Source organism: Lactuca virosa, chromosome 7 (genome assembly GCF_052849685.1).
Source record: "Lactuca virosa cultivar CGN04683 chromosome 7, Lactuca_virosa_CGN04683_v6, whole genome shotgun sequence".
Lineage (NCBI taxonomy): Eukaryota > Viridiplantae > Streptophyta > Magnoliopsida > Asterales > Asteraceae > Lactuca > Lactuca virosa.
Window position 1 is genome coordinate 189,493,608 of NC_136432.1, and position 16,251 is coordinate 189,509,858.

General features: G+C 36.9%; 1 protein-coding gene across 1 annotated transcript; it reads left to right on the forward strand.

Moving 5' to 3' along the window:
* Positions 1 to 213: 213 nt before the first annotated feature.
* LOC145126073 (exopolygalacturonase-like) lies at positions 214 to 15,964 on the forward strand. Its single transcript, XM_079061478.1, has 4 exons — positions 214 to 410; positions 524 to 844; positions 14,950 to 15,459; positions 15,550 to 15,964. The coding sequence occupies exons 1-4, from the start codon at positions 276 to 278 to the stop codon at positions 15,769 to 15,771; spliced, it is 1,188 nt and encodes a 395-aa protein (XP_078917604.1). The 5' UTR covers positions 214 to 275; the 3' UTR covers positions 15,772 to 15,964.
* Positions 15,965 to 16,251: the final 287 nt, after the last annotated feature.

Genomic DNA, 16,251 nt, shown 5'->3' on the forward strand with positions numbered 1-16,251 from the left:
TTAAAGTAGAAGAAATGGCTAAATACAATACGATCACATGAAATTCGAAAATCACCTTAGACATGGATGTTAGAATCTGAAACGTTTGTCTCAAATGTTTGGTGAAATGGTGAAAGAATAGTTCCCTAAATAAACTTGCTGCCTTAATTTATTTAGGAATTTCCTATATATATCCTATAAATGCATTGCCTCTTTTATCATCTCTAATTTGGTGCATTAGAAGCCTCATAATAAAGAACAAAAGCAACTAGTTATATATAAGAACTTCCACTGAAATGGTTAAAACAAAACCCATTGGAAGAGCAGTATTTTCTTTATTTCTTATCCCACTGATTGCAAAGTACCAAGCAGCGGTTGTGGACGTAAAAACTAAAGGTGCCAAGGGCGATGGCAAAACCGATGATGGCCCGGTAATAGTTAAATAAATTGTTTTGTGGTGTTTTGATAAATGTTTTCTACTAACGGTAAAAATGAATCCGACGTCAATATTGTTCTGTTATATTTGTCACGGAGTTTAATTTAGGCTATTATGAGCGCTTGGAAAGAAGCATGTGGAGGATTATTAGGTGGAGGATTATTACCAGAAACGGTTTTAATTCCACCAGGGACTTATTTCGTAGCTCCTATTCAACTGAAAGGTCCATGCAAGGGCCCGATTGAGATCAAGGCCACCGGAGCAACTATCAAAGCCCCACCGGAGGTTGCAAAGTTCAAAACTGATGGTTGGATCGAGATAGAGGGTGTCGATAAGTTGACTATGACTGGTGGTAATTACGACGGCCAAGGCCAGGCAACTTGGAAAAGTAACAACTGCGCCTCTACTGGAGTATGCAAATTACCAGCTGTAAGTTGTGTTTCTTTCAAACTTTTCAATATTGGTGTAAGCATCTTATAAACTACAACATATTAATTTATGATCCTTCCAACATATTAATTTATGATCCTTCCACAGTTAAACGTAAAAGCGTGATTAATAATATTAAAATTTTGTTTTATTCTAATAGACAATTTAAAATTATTTCCAAGTTAATTATAGGTTTTAGACTTTTAGGTAATCTCTATCTCTTTCTTTTAATAAAGTTTTGCTGTAAAAAAAATGTTAAATATATATCATGTGCACATTGTAAAACTAATAAAAAGAATTGCATGATTAAAAATACTTGGAAGTTAATGGTTTTATTTATGAAAATATAACAAACCCACCGTGTAAAACTTGCATGTCAGATTTAACCGGGTTTTAAATATGTCAAGTAGAGTTTCAGTCAAATACATAAGTTGCCAAAACTTTAGGCTCATGCAATTGTTTTTATTTAGCTTTCATTTTTTTGCTTTTCATGCACTTTAAGTTCTTTTTTTATTTTTTTATTTTTACTTTTTTTATTGATTGAATTAATGAAGAAGCTTCTACCTTCTATTAATTGTTCTCTCTTCTATTTCTTCTCCCGACAAAATTCCCAACCTCAAAATCCTTTGTTTAGTTTATATATAACCCAGCCTTTCAAACACTGTTGGTATATATATAGCTTGTAGAATATGTGGCTGTTATGTATCTAATATTAGATATAAAACTATCAAAAACTACATAATTTTAACAAAATTCAATCAAATATCTCTACCATATTTCTTATATCCTCTATTAGAGCTTATGTTAGGCTTTTTATATATTTTTTATTGCGTTTTATAAGTTTAATTTTGTACCACAAACCGTGTATAAGAATATTTTACCAAGTACATGTAGTTCGTTATATTGAAATTTATTACAAAAAACTATAGTGAAAATTAAAATTGTTCATTAAAAACCCGATAAACCTCTTCCCATAATCCATCAAAAAAAAAACAACAACAACAAAGCAAGCATACGTAAGGTAGGTGTCGGAGGAAGTTATGAAGCTTCTACTAGAAGTTTAATAAAAAAACATATTCGAAATACATATATGTTAGGGATGAATTACAAAATAAAAAATAATATAAGTTCAAAAGCAGTAGGAAGAAGCTAAAAGTGAAAGACAATTGTGCTTTTTAATCAAAATGAAGTGAATTTAAATGGTTATATACCTAATATTACATACATGATAACCATATATTCACATAAGATAACAACTCCTACAATCCACATAAGATAAACCCTAAGTCTTCCTTCTAAAAAATAGAAATTTAACCAAAATGTCAACCTACGCCAAAAGACAATGGTCAAAGTCAAAGTCAACAACTCATAATGCCAACCAATGATCCTCACGTCGTGACCTAACCCTTGGTTACGTCGTGAGAGTTCACTCGACCTGATTCCAACATGACTCACTCTAACTCAGCCAACTCAGTTACAAACAATCTTTTGGGTCGACCTCACGACGTGAACATCCCTCTTGTCATGTCGCGACTACCCACTGGTCATGTCGTGACACTTGATTTTTTGCAAAAATCAACTTTTTCACTCCTTGATACCCAAAATCGATCCGTCCTGGAAAACAGGTGTTACAACTTTCCCTCACTTAAAATAGATTTCGTCCTCAAAATCATTCCTTACTACTCTCTCTACCACACATGTAGATCCTGATCGAACTTCCTAACTTCTCATTAGGACAGATAAGTCATCTCATACAGTCGATCGCCTCCCAGCGCTATCATCAATAAAACACTTACGCTGACAAAGAAGCGAACCTTGTCATACCAACCTTAATCAATCAACAGATACCACCTCTACTCATTCCGAAATCTGAAACCTGACACCATATTTGACTTCCAGACATACAGATTCATTCCAAAATAAAAATAATGACTACATTATGCAACCCGAATCGAAAAAATCAATTCACATCCTCCCATGCCACACCAAAGACGTAACAAGGATAAGAAACTCTTAGGGTAAAAGAAGTCAGGGTAAAAGACGTTAGGGTACCGATTGATTTTTTATCGTCGTTTGTTCATTATTTACCCTTAATATGATGAAATTACACAGATCTTCTTTCTTGTATAACTATAAAATGGAAAACAAGAAAAAAGAAGAGAAAGTTGAAACGACAGGCACAACCGCGTTGAGAATTAATTACTCAAAATGGTATTGCGTGTGGTATTTTACACCAATCATAATGACTATTTATGTATTTTTATTTAAATAAACTCTCTCTCTCTCTCTATCTTTCTCTCTCTTTCCCTTCCTTCCTCTCCCTCTCTCTCTCTCTCTCTCTTTTGTTTTACCCGTGGACGTAACTAATCATGTGAACCACGTTAAACAATATAATCTCGGTTTCATTATTAATCTATGTGTGAAATTGTTTATCTTTTAGTGAAATGCTTAAACCATTTTAATTTGTATTGAAGCTAATGATGCGAAAGTTGAGGTTAATGAATTTGAAGGTCGCAACTTCGGGTTTTAAAAATTTAGATCGAATATTAAATCTACCAAGAGAAGTTACACGAACCATTTGGCGACAAGAAACCCTAAACGATGAAGTAGGGGAATTGAAATATATTAGATCGACAAAGTCTTGGTGCTGTAATATTGGAATCTAGTGGATCAATAAGCTCTTTTAACCACAAAAGAATAGTAGATGAGTATTAAAGTAGAAAAGATGAAGCTAATACGGGTAAATAACATCATGTTGGAACTCGGGATGCAGAAGGAAGATGGTCTATTGTCTTGTGACAATTAGAGTGCAGTCCCACGTGACAAGCTCTTTCAGATGAGGTGTCACTTTATTTGATCACTGATAAGTGATGGGAAATTGAATCTAAAAAAGATCCTTGGTACAAAGAATCCCATAGATATCGACAGAGATTTGAAGTTGTGCATAGCTTCAACTGGCGTTCCGGGTACTTGAAGAGAATACTTAGATCTAAAGAAATTTGGTTTTTAGAGTTTAAGGTTGGGTGGCAGTAAATTAGATAAATAGCCTCCAATTGAGAGATTGTTGATGAGTTTTGGAGCCTTATTTTCTCTTTTAACTTCATAGTCGCTAAGAAAACTAAGCATGGGGTCACATTCCCAAAAGATCGGGCGGAGCTCAAGTGGGAGGTTTGAGTTTGACCTCATTGGAATAATTTAGGTCAACTTGGTCCTATTTTGCTTTTGTTTGCGCTGTTACTCTATGTGCATATGTGAAAGTATTTATCTTTTTTTGAAGTTCTAAAACATTATCAAAAGTTCGATTTCGTTCGGGAATGTGTGGAAAATGGAAAATCACCGTTGAACTTGTTCACTTGAAGGAGCAAAAGATGAACATACTCACTAATGCTTTGACAAAGGTTAATTTTAACAAAATGTGTGGGAAGCTTGGAGTGATCAAATTCGAATTGGATCTGGCTAAAAGGTTTAACCAGGAATGTAACATTTAACCAGGTTTTATATGACAAATAGAGTATTATACATAAGTTTATAAGTTTATTGGCTAGATTTTAGGTGCAAGTGACTGTTTTCTTTTATATATATATATATATATATATATATATATATATATATATATATATATATATATATATATATATATATATATATATATATATATATATATATATATATATATATTTCTGGTTTTTTGTTTTTCATGAACCATTCTTTCTTTCTTTTTTCATTAATTGAAGAAACTCTTCCTTGTATTGTTCTCTGTTATGTTTCTTCTCCCAATAAAAATTCCACCCTAGAAAATACGACCTTGGTTAATTAATTACATATTCCTGCCTTTCAAACACTTTTGATATACATAGACATATTACAATTAATTTAATTAATCCAACAAAACTAATAAAAAGAACTGCATGCTTATAGATGTAAAGATGATAATATGGTGATCGAAAGAAAATCAACATATAAAGCCCCAACGATTACATAGGAGTTCCTTTGTTTTTCATGTAGAGTTTAATCAATTTCTTCGTATTTTTACTTGTGAGAATGTAATAGCAATTTATCAGGACATATTTATTCATAAGAATTTTCTAAGTTACAACGTAGACAATAGTCATTAATATCCAAGTTATAGGTGAAGAAAAACACAAAAGAAATAGGGTGGAATGAAACAGAGCAAGCACGAAATAGGGGAAAAAAGAAATTTTAAGAGATTTCCTTTGGCTTCACCTTTCATTTTATTTAAAGCTAAATCGGAATGAGAAAACATTAAACATCTATTCTATAAATACTAAACGGAATGGTATCCTTTTTTTATACAAAATATTATTTAAATGGAAAAATTCCTATTTTACTCGTGGAACTTAAATGTCCGAGTTCTTCTGGATTAGTCTAACATATTACCCCTAATACATAATCCTGCATCATCTTCGCTCCTAACGACTTTCTCATTTCTTCAAAACTTGATTCCACTCATTGACTTTGTCAAAATATCAGGTCAATGATCATTGGTTCTCACGTGCTTAACAAAAACTTCTCATATTTTCAACACATTCACCTATGAAAAGATACTTTAGGTCAATATGCTTCATTCTTCCATGGAATACATGTTTTCCATCAGATCTGAAGCTGATTTATCTACATGTAGATTAGCATGGCTTATCCTTTTATATTTTAATTCACACAACAAATATCTTGACACGTTACGTTTGTTGTAGCCATGAACTCTTCCCCATACAAAGAAAGAGCTACACTTTTCTGTTTGTGTGAAGCCCATGTAACCAAGTTTTATTTAGGTAGAATTCAACTCCAGTTCTACTTCGTCTATAAGTTATGTCTCTTGAAAGATCATTATATATGTACTCAATTATGATGTGTTCTTCACACCGTTGATATAAACTAACCCATAATCCACTGTACCTTTAATATACCTTAGTATGTGCTTTACCACCAGCATGTGCCTGATAGTAGGATGCTTCATATATCGACTCATCATCCGTAAAACGTATGACATATGTGGCATGGTTTTTGTCAAGTACCTCAAGCCTCTAATGATGCTTCGATATTTAGTGGGGTCAACTGATTCGCCTTGTTCATCTTTGGATAATTCTAATTTAGGCTCCATTAGATACTTACATGAGTTTTAATCCAACATTCTTGCTTTTTCAAGAATAACTTTCGCATACATAATTGTTTCAAGGAACTTCCTCCAATATAGTGAAGCACTTAAATTACTAGGTAATATGACAATGTGCCAAGATCGCTCACTTCAAATTCATGATTCATCTGTTCTTTAAAGTGTTTTATTTCACTATTGCAACTCCCTATAATGATAAGATCATCTACATATATTCCCCCTATAAGTATCTTTTTATTCTTGTTTCTCGTGTAGACTTCATATTCTTGTGGATATCATTTGAATCCAAGGACTTTTAAATACTTATCTAATATTGAGTTCCATGCTTTAGGTATTTGTCGTAGTTTATATAGTTCCTTATGGAGCTTATACACCTTCTTTGGTTGATTACTATTTTAAAACCCTTATTGTTGTGTAACATAAACTTCATTTTCTAAGTCTCCCTATAGGAATTCCTATTTTACATCAGTGTGATGTACCAACCACCCATATTTAGTTGAAAGTGCAAGTAGTATTCTATTTGTTTCCATCCTACCAACCGGTGCAAAAACATACTCCGTCCAAGTCAATTCTCTGTTTTGCACATACCATGATGGCAGCTCAACCAGACTCCAAGTTTTATTTTGTTTTTTTCAATTAAGTTTAACTCACTTTCCATGACATTAAAACACTCGTGACTCATACTTTTTACAAAGCAAATAATTGTGTCTTCACTATCATGCATGAGTAATAATTTCACAATCCATCATATATATCAGCCAACCAGCGATACTTCAAGAACTCATTTGATTTTGTTGAGGTGGAACGTGTTGAATTAGATGTATGTTCACTTGTTGAGCTTGTTAGGGTAGATTGCATGGATCCATGAGAACCAATTTTTGTTGGGTAACCTTCTACAATGAAAATCACATTGGGATTGGTTTTCTCCCTACTCCCATTCCTTATCTTCCTCGAATTGTACATTTTTACCGACATGAATAGCTCCAGTATCACGATCAAATAATCTATATGCTTTTGAGCCATTTTCGACTCTAAGATGTACTACTTTCAGCTGCCGATCTTCAAGTTTTGTTAGATTGCTTCCTTGATCTTATGTGAGCGACACACCCAAATACCGTCAAATACTCGATGTTGGGTTTTCATCCTATCCAAATCTCATATGGAGTGGAGTTCTCAATAGCTTTTGTAGTTACATGGTTTAACACAAAAACACCATGTCTTACTGCTTCACCCCATAAACGATCAAGTACTTTAATGCCTTTTAAGATGCTTTTGGTCATCTCCACTATTGTATGATTCCTTCTTTCTACAACTCTATTCTGTTGTGGGCAGTATGGAGTCGTTTAATGTAATGCCTATTTAGACCGGTTTCTTTGATGTGATTAGTGAATTGATTGGAGAGAAATCCCCCCCCCCCCCATCTGTCAGTTAAAAGTTTAGCTTGCTACATGTTTTGTTTTTTACAAGTACTCGAAGTTCTATGAACATTCTAAAGGCTTTATCTTTTAATTTCAAGAAGTAGACCCACACAAGTCTTGAGTAATCCTCAACCAATAAAATAAAATACTTCTTTCTGTAGGTGGCGTAATTGGACCACATAGATGTGAGTGTAAACCTACTTGGGTGTGAACCTGCCATGAGTAGCTGTACCACCCTCTTTTGTTGACAAATGAATGCCTCCTTTGTTGACAATAAGAACTCAAATGGCAACTTCGTATGTTCACATAATGAACACAATAAATGGTAGCAGTAGTAATTGTAGGCTTGTTTAAGTATAAATAGAGGCTCTAACCTCAGTTGTAAGACACCACAAACAGAGAGTGTAGTGTGTAATACTTAGAGTGAGTATTAGAGGGTTGTTTCTTTTTCTTGTAATATTGAGCGTGTAAGCTCTTCTCTTTTGTTCTAGTTCTGAATAAAAGTGTGTTTCAACCCCAACAAGTGGTATCAGAGCTTGGTTAAGCTCCGGGGGAAGCATTCTCTGTTTTTGGTCGAAAATTTTTTGTCTCAAAAACAATTTCGGAGTACACCGTTGGAAAGGTATCGTTCTGAGGTTTCCGAAAATATATTTTTTTGACTTTTTTGATCACCGGAAGGCCTCCAAATCACCGGTCAAAGTTGGTCAAATCTGCCAGAAAAATCGCCGGAAAAACCAGGGTTCGCCGGAGAAGACGGTACTGTAGCAGCACTGTAGCAGTGACATCAGCAGTGACGTCAGCAGCTGACCAAAGTTCTGGAAATTGCAGTTTAGCCCCTGTTCTTCCGAGAAGTGCAATTTGGCCCCTGTTTTTCAGAAAAATTGCAATTTTGGTCCCGTTTTTCAGAAAAATTTCAATTTAGCCCCTGTTTTACTTCTGTAAAAGTTCTATTTGCCCCCTGAACTTCTGAAAAGTTCATATTGGTCCCCGTACTTCAAAAAAAAAAAAAATATTCTTACTCGTGTATGCCCAAGTATATGCCAAGAATGACTACACCAACCTCGTCATCTTCTCAAGCCGGAGTTGAAAGTTTTCAAAGGACCGGGAAAGACGGTAGCGTTACGTTACACTATCCAATGCTCACGAAGATGAACTACGCGGTGTGGGCCATAAAAATGCGAGTGAATTTACAAGCACAAGGAGTATGGGATGTAATTAAAAATGCAGAAACGGACGAACGTAAAGATCGGATGGCTCTTGCGGCTATTTATCAAGCAATTCCAGAGGACGTACTTCTGATGTTAGCTGAGAAGGACACAGCTAAAGAAGCATGGGAAACGCTCAAGATGATGCACATGGGAGCCGATCGGGTCAAGGAGGCTAAAGCTCAAACCTTGAGAAGTGACTTCGAGGTGATCCGGATGAAAGACAGTGAATCGGTAGATGATTTTTCCATGAGATTGAATACTATCGTAACCGGTATTCGATCTCTAGGTGAAAAGATTGAAGAAATTACGGTTGTGAAGAAGTTTTTGCGAGCCGTACCGATACGATTTATACAAATCGTAACATCGATCGAGCAATTCGGAGATTTGAAGAATATGACGGTGGAAGAAGTTGTGGGTCGTCTTAAGACCCATGAAGAGAGACTTCGAAGCTATGGAGAAAAAGAAGAAGGACCTTCTCTATTGCTTACACATGCCGAGTGGGCATCTCGTTCGAAGCAAACTGGTGAGAGAAACTCGTCAAACACTTCAAGAGGATGAGGAGGACATGGTAACCGAGGCCGGGGACGAGGCCGAGGTCGTGGACGTGGCCAAGGAGGTGGTCGTGAGTACAATACAAATCGGAATGACCATAATCCTTCTCGAAAGGATAAAAGTAAAATCAAATGCTTTACTTGTGAACAATTTGGTCATTATGCTTCGGAGTGTCCAAACAAGAATCGAGGTGAGGAGGCAAACCTCACTCAAGCCAACGAAGAAGAGCCTATTTTAATGATGGCAACCTCACAAGAATATGCACACAAAAAAGTGTCTCTAAGAGAGAAGATTTGTGTTAATCTTCTTGCATCGGGAGAAAGTCGAGTCGAGTCTGAGGTATGGTATCTCGACAACGGTGCTAGCAATCACATGACTGGAGACCGCTCAAAGTTTCGGGAACTAGATGAGCACGTTACGGGCCATGTGAAATTTGGGGATGGTTCAACCGTCGCTATTTTGGGAAAAGGGTCGATTTTATTCGATAGCAAAAATGGCGACCAAAGACTCCTTAATGAGGTATATTTCATTCCAAGTCTAAAAAACAATATTATTAGTCTTGGACAAATGACGGAGGAAGGGAGTCGGGTCATAATGAATGGGTCGGATCTGACATTGTTTGACAGAAACAAAACTCTACTTTTGAGAGTTAAACGATCCCCAAACCGGTTATATAAAACTCCTTTAAGGACCGGTAGATCGACTTGTCTTTTAGCAACAAAAGACGAGCCAGCTTGGATATGGCATTCTAGACTCGGTCATGTTAACTTTCTCGCCTTAAAGAAGTTGTCCGAAAAGAATATGGCAATCGGAGTCCCAAAGATTGAGCACCCAAACCAAGTATGTGAAGGGTGCGTTCTTTCCAAACAAACCCGAATTCCTTTCCCGGATCATGCAGTTTTTCGAGCTCAAAAACCTCTACAACTTGTTCATACGGACTTATGTGGTCCGATCACACCTACGTCTGTTGGAGGGAGTAAATATTTTCTCCTTTTAGTAGACGATTTTAGCCGGTGGATGTGGGTTTACATGCTATCGGAGAAGTCTCAAGCCTTGAGCGCTTTCAAACGGTTCAAGTTGATGGTTGAAAAGAATTCGGGTTATCAAATAAAGACACTTCGAACGGACCGAGGGGGAGAGTTCACTTCAAAAGAATTCTCATTATTTTGTGAAGAAAATGGTATTCAAAGGCATCTTACGACACCATATTCGCCTCAACAGAACGGAGTTGTAGAAAGGCGAAATCGGACCGTTATGGACATGGCAAGAAGTCTGCTCAAAGGTAGAAATGTTCCGGGAGAGTTTTGGGGAGAAGCGGTTAGACATGCAGTTTATCTTCTCAACCGTCTGCCAACAAAAGTACTTCCCGACAAGACGCCTTATGAAACGTGGTTTGGCAAAAAGCCCAACCTTGAACATCTAAAAGTTTTTGGTTGTGTTGCTTTTGCTAAACTTGTAGGTGGTCACTTGAAGAAGCTTGATGATCGAAGTAAGAAGATGGTGTATTTAGGTGTGGAAGATGGAACTAAAGGCAACCGTTTGTTTGATCCGCAAGACCGAAAGTTGCGAGTTAGTCGCGATGTTGTTTTTGACGAAAAAGAAGAATGGAATTGGTACAAAAACAAAGAAGAAGAGATGGCGACTCCTAAGACCTTTACCATAATTGAACCACAACCCCAAATACACCTCGAAACACCTCAAAATGACCCCGAAATCAATTCGGAACAACCAAACAGCCCTGGAATCAATGTCATCCAAGTTGGACAACCATATGCTGAATTTGACGAGCCTGAACCAGCTCCACATACTACTGTCTCAGCCCCGCTTTCTTCAACCTCGCCCCATATGGAAAGCCCTTCTAGTGAGATTGGGCCAAGGGGATTGCGTCCGTTAACCGATATTTATTTTGAGACCGAAAATGTGTTCCTTGAACCCGGAGAATTGTTGATGATTGCAGCGGATCAACCCTTGAGTTTTAAAGAGGCGGTAACCTCTAAGGCATGGCAGGAGGCTATGCAAACAGAGTTGGATGCAATCGAGAAGAACAAGACATGGCAACTTACCGATTTGCCATCCGGACACAAAGCAATCGGTTTGAAATGGGTGTTTAAAGTGAAGAAAGACAACTTGGGAAAAGTGGTGAAGCATAAAGCTCGACTTGTAGTAAAAGGATTTGTACAAAAGGAAGGAGTCGACTTTGATGAAGTTTTTGCACCGGTAGCACGACTTGACACCGTAAGGCTCATTCTTGCCTTAGCAGCTCAACATGGGTGGGTTGTCCACCATCTCGATGTCAAATCGGCTTTTCTCAATGGAGATCTCAAAGAGGAGGTTTATGTCACCCAACCAGAAGGTTATGTTGATAGAGCAAACAGTCATAAGGTGTTCAAGCTTCATAAAGCTCTTTATGGTCTACGATAAGCTCCTCGAGCTTGGAACATTCGTTTGGATAAAAGCTTAAAAAGGCTTGGTTTTACAAAAATTTCACAAGACCCAGCTGTTTACAAAAGGAACTCAAAAGACAAAATTCTTATTGTTGGTGTCTATGTTGATGACTTGATCATTACCGGGTCGAACACTAATGATGTTGTCGAATTCAAAGAACAAATGAAGAAAGAATTCGAAATGAATGACTTGGGATTACTTTCTTATTACCTTGGAATCGAAGTTTCGCAAAAGAAGTGGGGAATATCTTTGCGACAAACGGCTTATGCAAAGAAAATTTTAGAGCAATTTGGGTTGCTGGATTGCAATCCGACAACGTCACCAATGGAACCTAAGTTGAAGGTCAAGAAGGATGAAGATGGTGAAAAAGTTGATCCAACTGAATATAGGCGAGTGGTAGGTTGTTTAAGGTACTTGACTCACACTCGACCAGACCTGTCATTTTCGGTTGGAATTGCAAGTCGTTTCATGGAGGAACCAACCACTTTGCATTTCCAAGTTGTGAAACACATCTTGCGATACGTAAAAGGAACCGTTGATTATGGAATCAACTATGGAAGAGGTCGTGAAATTGAAGATTTGGTTGGTTTTACCGATAGTGATCTTGGAGGTGACCCTGTTGATAGCAAGAGCACAAGTGGAATGATTTTCTATCTGGGAAGGAATGCGATAACTTGGCAATCCCAAAAGCAAAAGACTGTTGCTTTGTCCACGTGTGAAGCCGAGTTCATGGCAGCTACAACAGCAGCATGTCAAGCCATTTGGCTTGCTAATCTCGTGAAGGAGCTCACGGGACATCATATTATGCCTATCACCTTATATGTCGATAACAAGTCAGCAATCGCATTGATGAAAAATCCTGTGTTTCATGGTCGAAGCAAACACATTAACATTCGTTATCACTTCATACGAGAATGTGTTGAACGTGGGCAAATTATAGTGGAATATGTCAACTCGAAGGATCAACGGGCGGACATCTTTACAAAGGCTTTAGCATACGTGAAACATGGTGAAATGCGAAACATGATTGGAGTGACGAATCTCGAGCCAAGTTAGGTTTAAGGGGGAAAATGTGAGTGTAAACCTACTTGGGTGTGAACCTGCCATGAGTAGCTGTACCACCCTCTTTTGTTGACAAATGAATGCCTCCTTTGTTGACAATAAGAACTCAAATGGCAACTTCGTATGTTCACATAATGAACACAATAAATGGTAGCAGTAGTAATTGTAGGCTTGTTTAAGTATAAATAGAGGCTCTAACCTCAGTTGTAAGACACCACAAACAGAGAGTGTAGTGTGTAATACTTAGAGTGAGTATTAGAGGGTTGTTTCTTTTTCTTGTAATATTGAGCGTGTAAGCTCTTCTCTTTTGTTCTAGTTCTGAATAAAAGTGTGTTTCAACCCCAACAATAGAAACCCGTGAAGTAGCTCGAGTCTTTACTTGGCACAGGAGTTTTCTTGCGTTGAGTATGATCTTTAAGTTTGTTTTCCCACCAACCAACCTTCACACAAACGTTTTCCTTTGGTGTTTTTAATTTTTCGGTAGTTCATACACCAATTCTTTATCAAACATTTGTTTTGAGGGTAATGTGGTTTACATAGCCTAAACATGCAGACCATTTGTTTTGAGGGTAATGTGGTTTACATAGCCTAAACATGCAGACCATTTCCATGTTGGTTCTTCATATTTACTAAGTACGTAGTATGATTCGATTTGACTAAAAGCAACTTTGTATAAATGATTTTTGGAATATTTTACCTTCATCATCAACTTGTTTATTTTATCATGTATCCACAGGTATAGTCCAAGCATTACGATCCGATTACCATTTTGTGCGATTTATCCCAAGCTAATGATGTTACTACATAACTTTGGTATATAGTATACATTTTGTAGTAGTCAGTTTTAACCAATTTTACAAAGGAATAAAATCGATCCTTTTCGGTCAATTCTCTCCTTTGAACCATCTCGAAACTTTACATAACCTTGGATTGCGTCATTGAGATTTTGAAACATAGTCTTGTTCACCTTTCACATAATTACTTGCGTCGTTATCAAGATACCATACCTTGGAGTTATTTTGCTCTTGTTCTTCTGTTTTAAGCTGTAGGTTCACGTTTTTCTCATTCAAGATCACTTTTTCTATGGTCATGAATTTGTTGATTGCTACCAAGTGTAGGGCTAGTCCGTTGTCAACTTGAGCTTGCACTAAATTAACTACTTGATCTTTTTTTCATGGGTTTTTACATTTTGCGGCGTAATGGCGGAAATCTTGGCAATTGTAACATAGGATTATGCTTCTCTTGATTGTCGTTCGTGGCACGAATGTTCACTCATTACTGGTTATTGCCACCTCTTCCACGACCTTGAGCATCGTAGGAGTTTCTACGGTTGTTCTTGTTTGAAGAGCATGATTGATCTGGACTTTGTTTCTTATTTCTTTTCGTCAATTCTTGGTGGGTAAGGAAGAGTTTCTTTTCTTCGACTTCAACTTGCCCACAGATTCTCTCCAAATGAGCTTTTAGTCTCCTCACAACCTCTTCAACGAACATGGTATCAAGATCATCAAATTGCTCAATGGTTGATGTAATTTGAACAAACTTTGAAGTCATGACTCTTAAGATAAGGTTGACCACGTACGCTTCACTCATGGTATCCCCCAACGCCCGGATGTGTTGCTCACAGTGTTTTTGATTTTTGCTAAGAAGTCATCAACCATCTCGGGTTCTTTCATGCTAAGAGTCTCAAATTCAACATTTTCTTATTGTACCTTTGCTGTTCGAACTCGATCTATATATATATATATATATATATATATATATATATATATATATATATATATATATATATATAGTCTTCAGGGTTTCCCACACTTCTTCTGCATATTGCTTCTCCGTTATCATCAAAACGATTTCTTCCGGGATGGCTTGGTAATTCGCTGCCTCTTGACACCAATCGGGTTCTTGGGATTAGTAGGTTCAATCACATCCCAAACATCCTGTGTTTGCATAAACATCTTCACCTTAATCACCCATGCAACGTAGTTGGTTCTGGTCAAGACGAGATAGTGCATCTTCGGTGTAAGTGACTAGAACCTTTGGCTGAATGAGAAAACATTAAACATCTATCCTATAAATATTAAACAGATTGGAATCCTTTTCTAACACAAAATCTTATTTAAATGGCAAGTTTTCTATTTTACCCCTGGAACTTAAAAATCCCAGTTTTTCTGGATAGTACAAAAAATTTATAATTTTCACAATTTTTTATAATGTGCAAAAACGAGAACAATGTGCAATTTATTGATTTGTTATAATGATATACCATTTCTGTGTTCCTTTAATTCTCAGAATATCAGATTGACTAACTGCAAGAATGCAGTGGTGAAAGACTTAACATCCACCAATAGCAAATTCTTCCACATGAATATATTGGGTTGTGACAATAGTAACCTTGACCATGTTACCATTAATGCACCTGGAACAAGTCTCAACACGGATGGAATTCACATCGGGAGATTAAATGGGCTCAACATCACAAACACAAACATAAAAACAGGAGATGATTGCATTTCGTTTGGAGATGGAAGCAAGAACGTCCATATCGAGAAAGTGACATGCGGACCAGGACATGGCATCAGTATCGGAAGCCTCGGTAGATACCCAGGCGAACTACCTGTACAAGGAATCTGGATCAAAAACTGCACCATCACCGGCACTGACAATGGAGTCAGGATCAAGTCCTGGCCAGCTGGCACACCAGGTAGCGCCACTGACATGCATTTTGAAGATATAATCATGCAAAAAGTGGGAAATCCAATACTGGTCGATCAAGAATATTGTCCTTCTGGGAAATGCCAGGTATCTAACATATATTGCCACAAACTTGGTCACTTTCTTTAGTTATATTCACATTAAGGGTTGAACATATTCTTCGTTTATGACTACTAGAAAGGACCCTCAAAAACCAAGTTGTCAAATGTGAGCTTTAGGAAGATCAAGGGATCATCAACAACTAAGGTAGCAGTGAAGCTTGTTTGCAGCCCAGGAACATGCGACACTTTTGAGATTGCTGACATCAATTTGCAAGGACCTGGAGGACCTGCCACCTCTGAGTGTAAAAACATCAAGCCTAAAGTTGTTGGTCAAGTGGTACCCCCGGCTTGTCCTTGAGTATTTGTGGAATTGTTATAGGAAATAAGAGGATCGAATCATTCGCGAACTACATGGAAAGGAGTATACCTGTTTGAAGATATAGCATCGTGCTTGAAAATTCCCTGCGCGATATTTGTTTTGTTGATTTTTATTATGGATTAAATTGGTAACTAAAAAGATTGTGGGGTGCATTAATTAGTAATTATATACGTTGGAAGTATATTGATATGTTTTATGAATATATTTCTTAATTGCTTAATCAGTATGTCACATGATGGAGATGTCTGAAAATGGGTTTGGAAAATGTTTTGATGGTAAGTTTTGAAAATAATAGGACCAAGTCCAATGGTCCATTAAAATACATCATTTTAACGTGTGAGATACACTCAAACACCAAATATTAAGGCGAAAATGTTTGACCTCTAAAATACACTATTTTAGGGCATAATTACACCATTTTAATGTTTAAAACTCATGTTTTACCATTGGAGTTGGTCT

What these genes read in the sequence shown, in the direction of transcription:
- LOC145126073 (XM_079061478.1), top strand. Translation starts at nt 276, where the DNA reads ATGGTTAAAACAAAACCCATTGGAAGAGCAGTATTTTCTTTATTTCTT. An exon ending in GCAAAACCGATGATGGCCCG is followed by an intron (nt 411 to 523) that starts GTAATAGTTAAA and finishes AGTTTAATTTAG; the next exon opens with GCTATTATGAGCGCTTGGAA. An exon ending in GTCCTTCTGGGAAATGCCAG is followed by an intron (nt 15,460 to 15,549) that starts GTATCTAACATA and finishes TATGACTACTAG; the next exon opens with AAAGGACCCTCAAAAACCAA.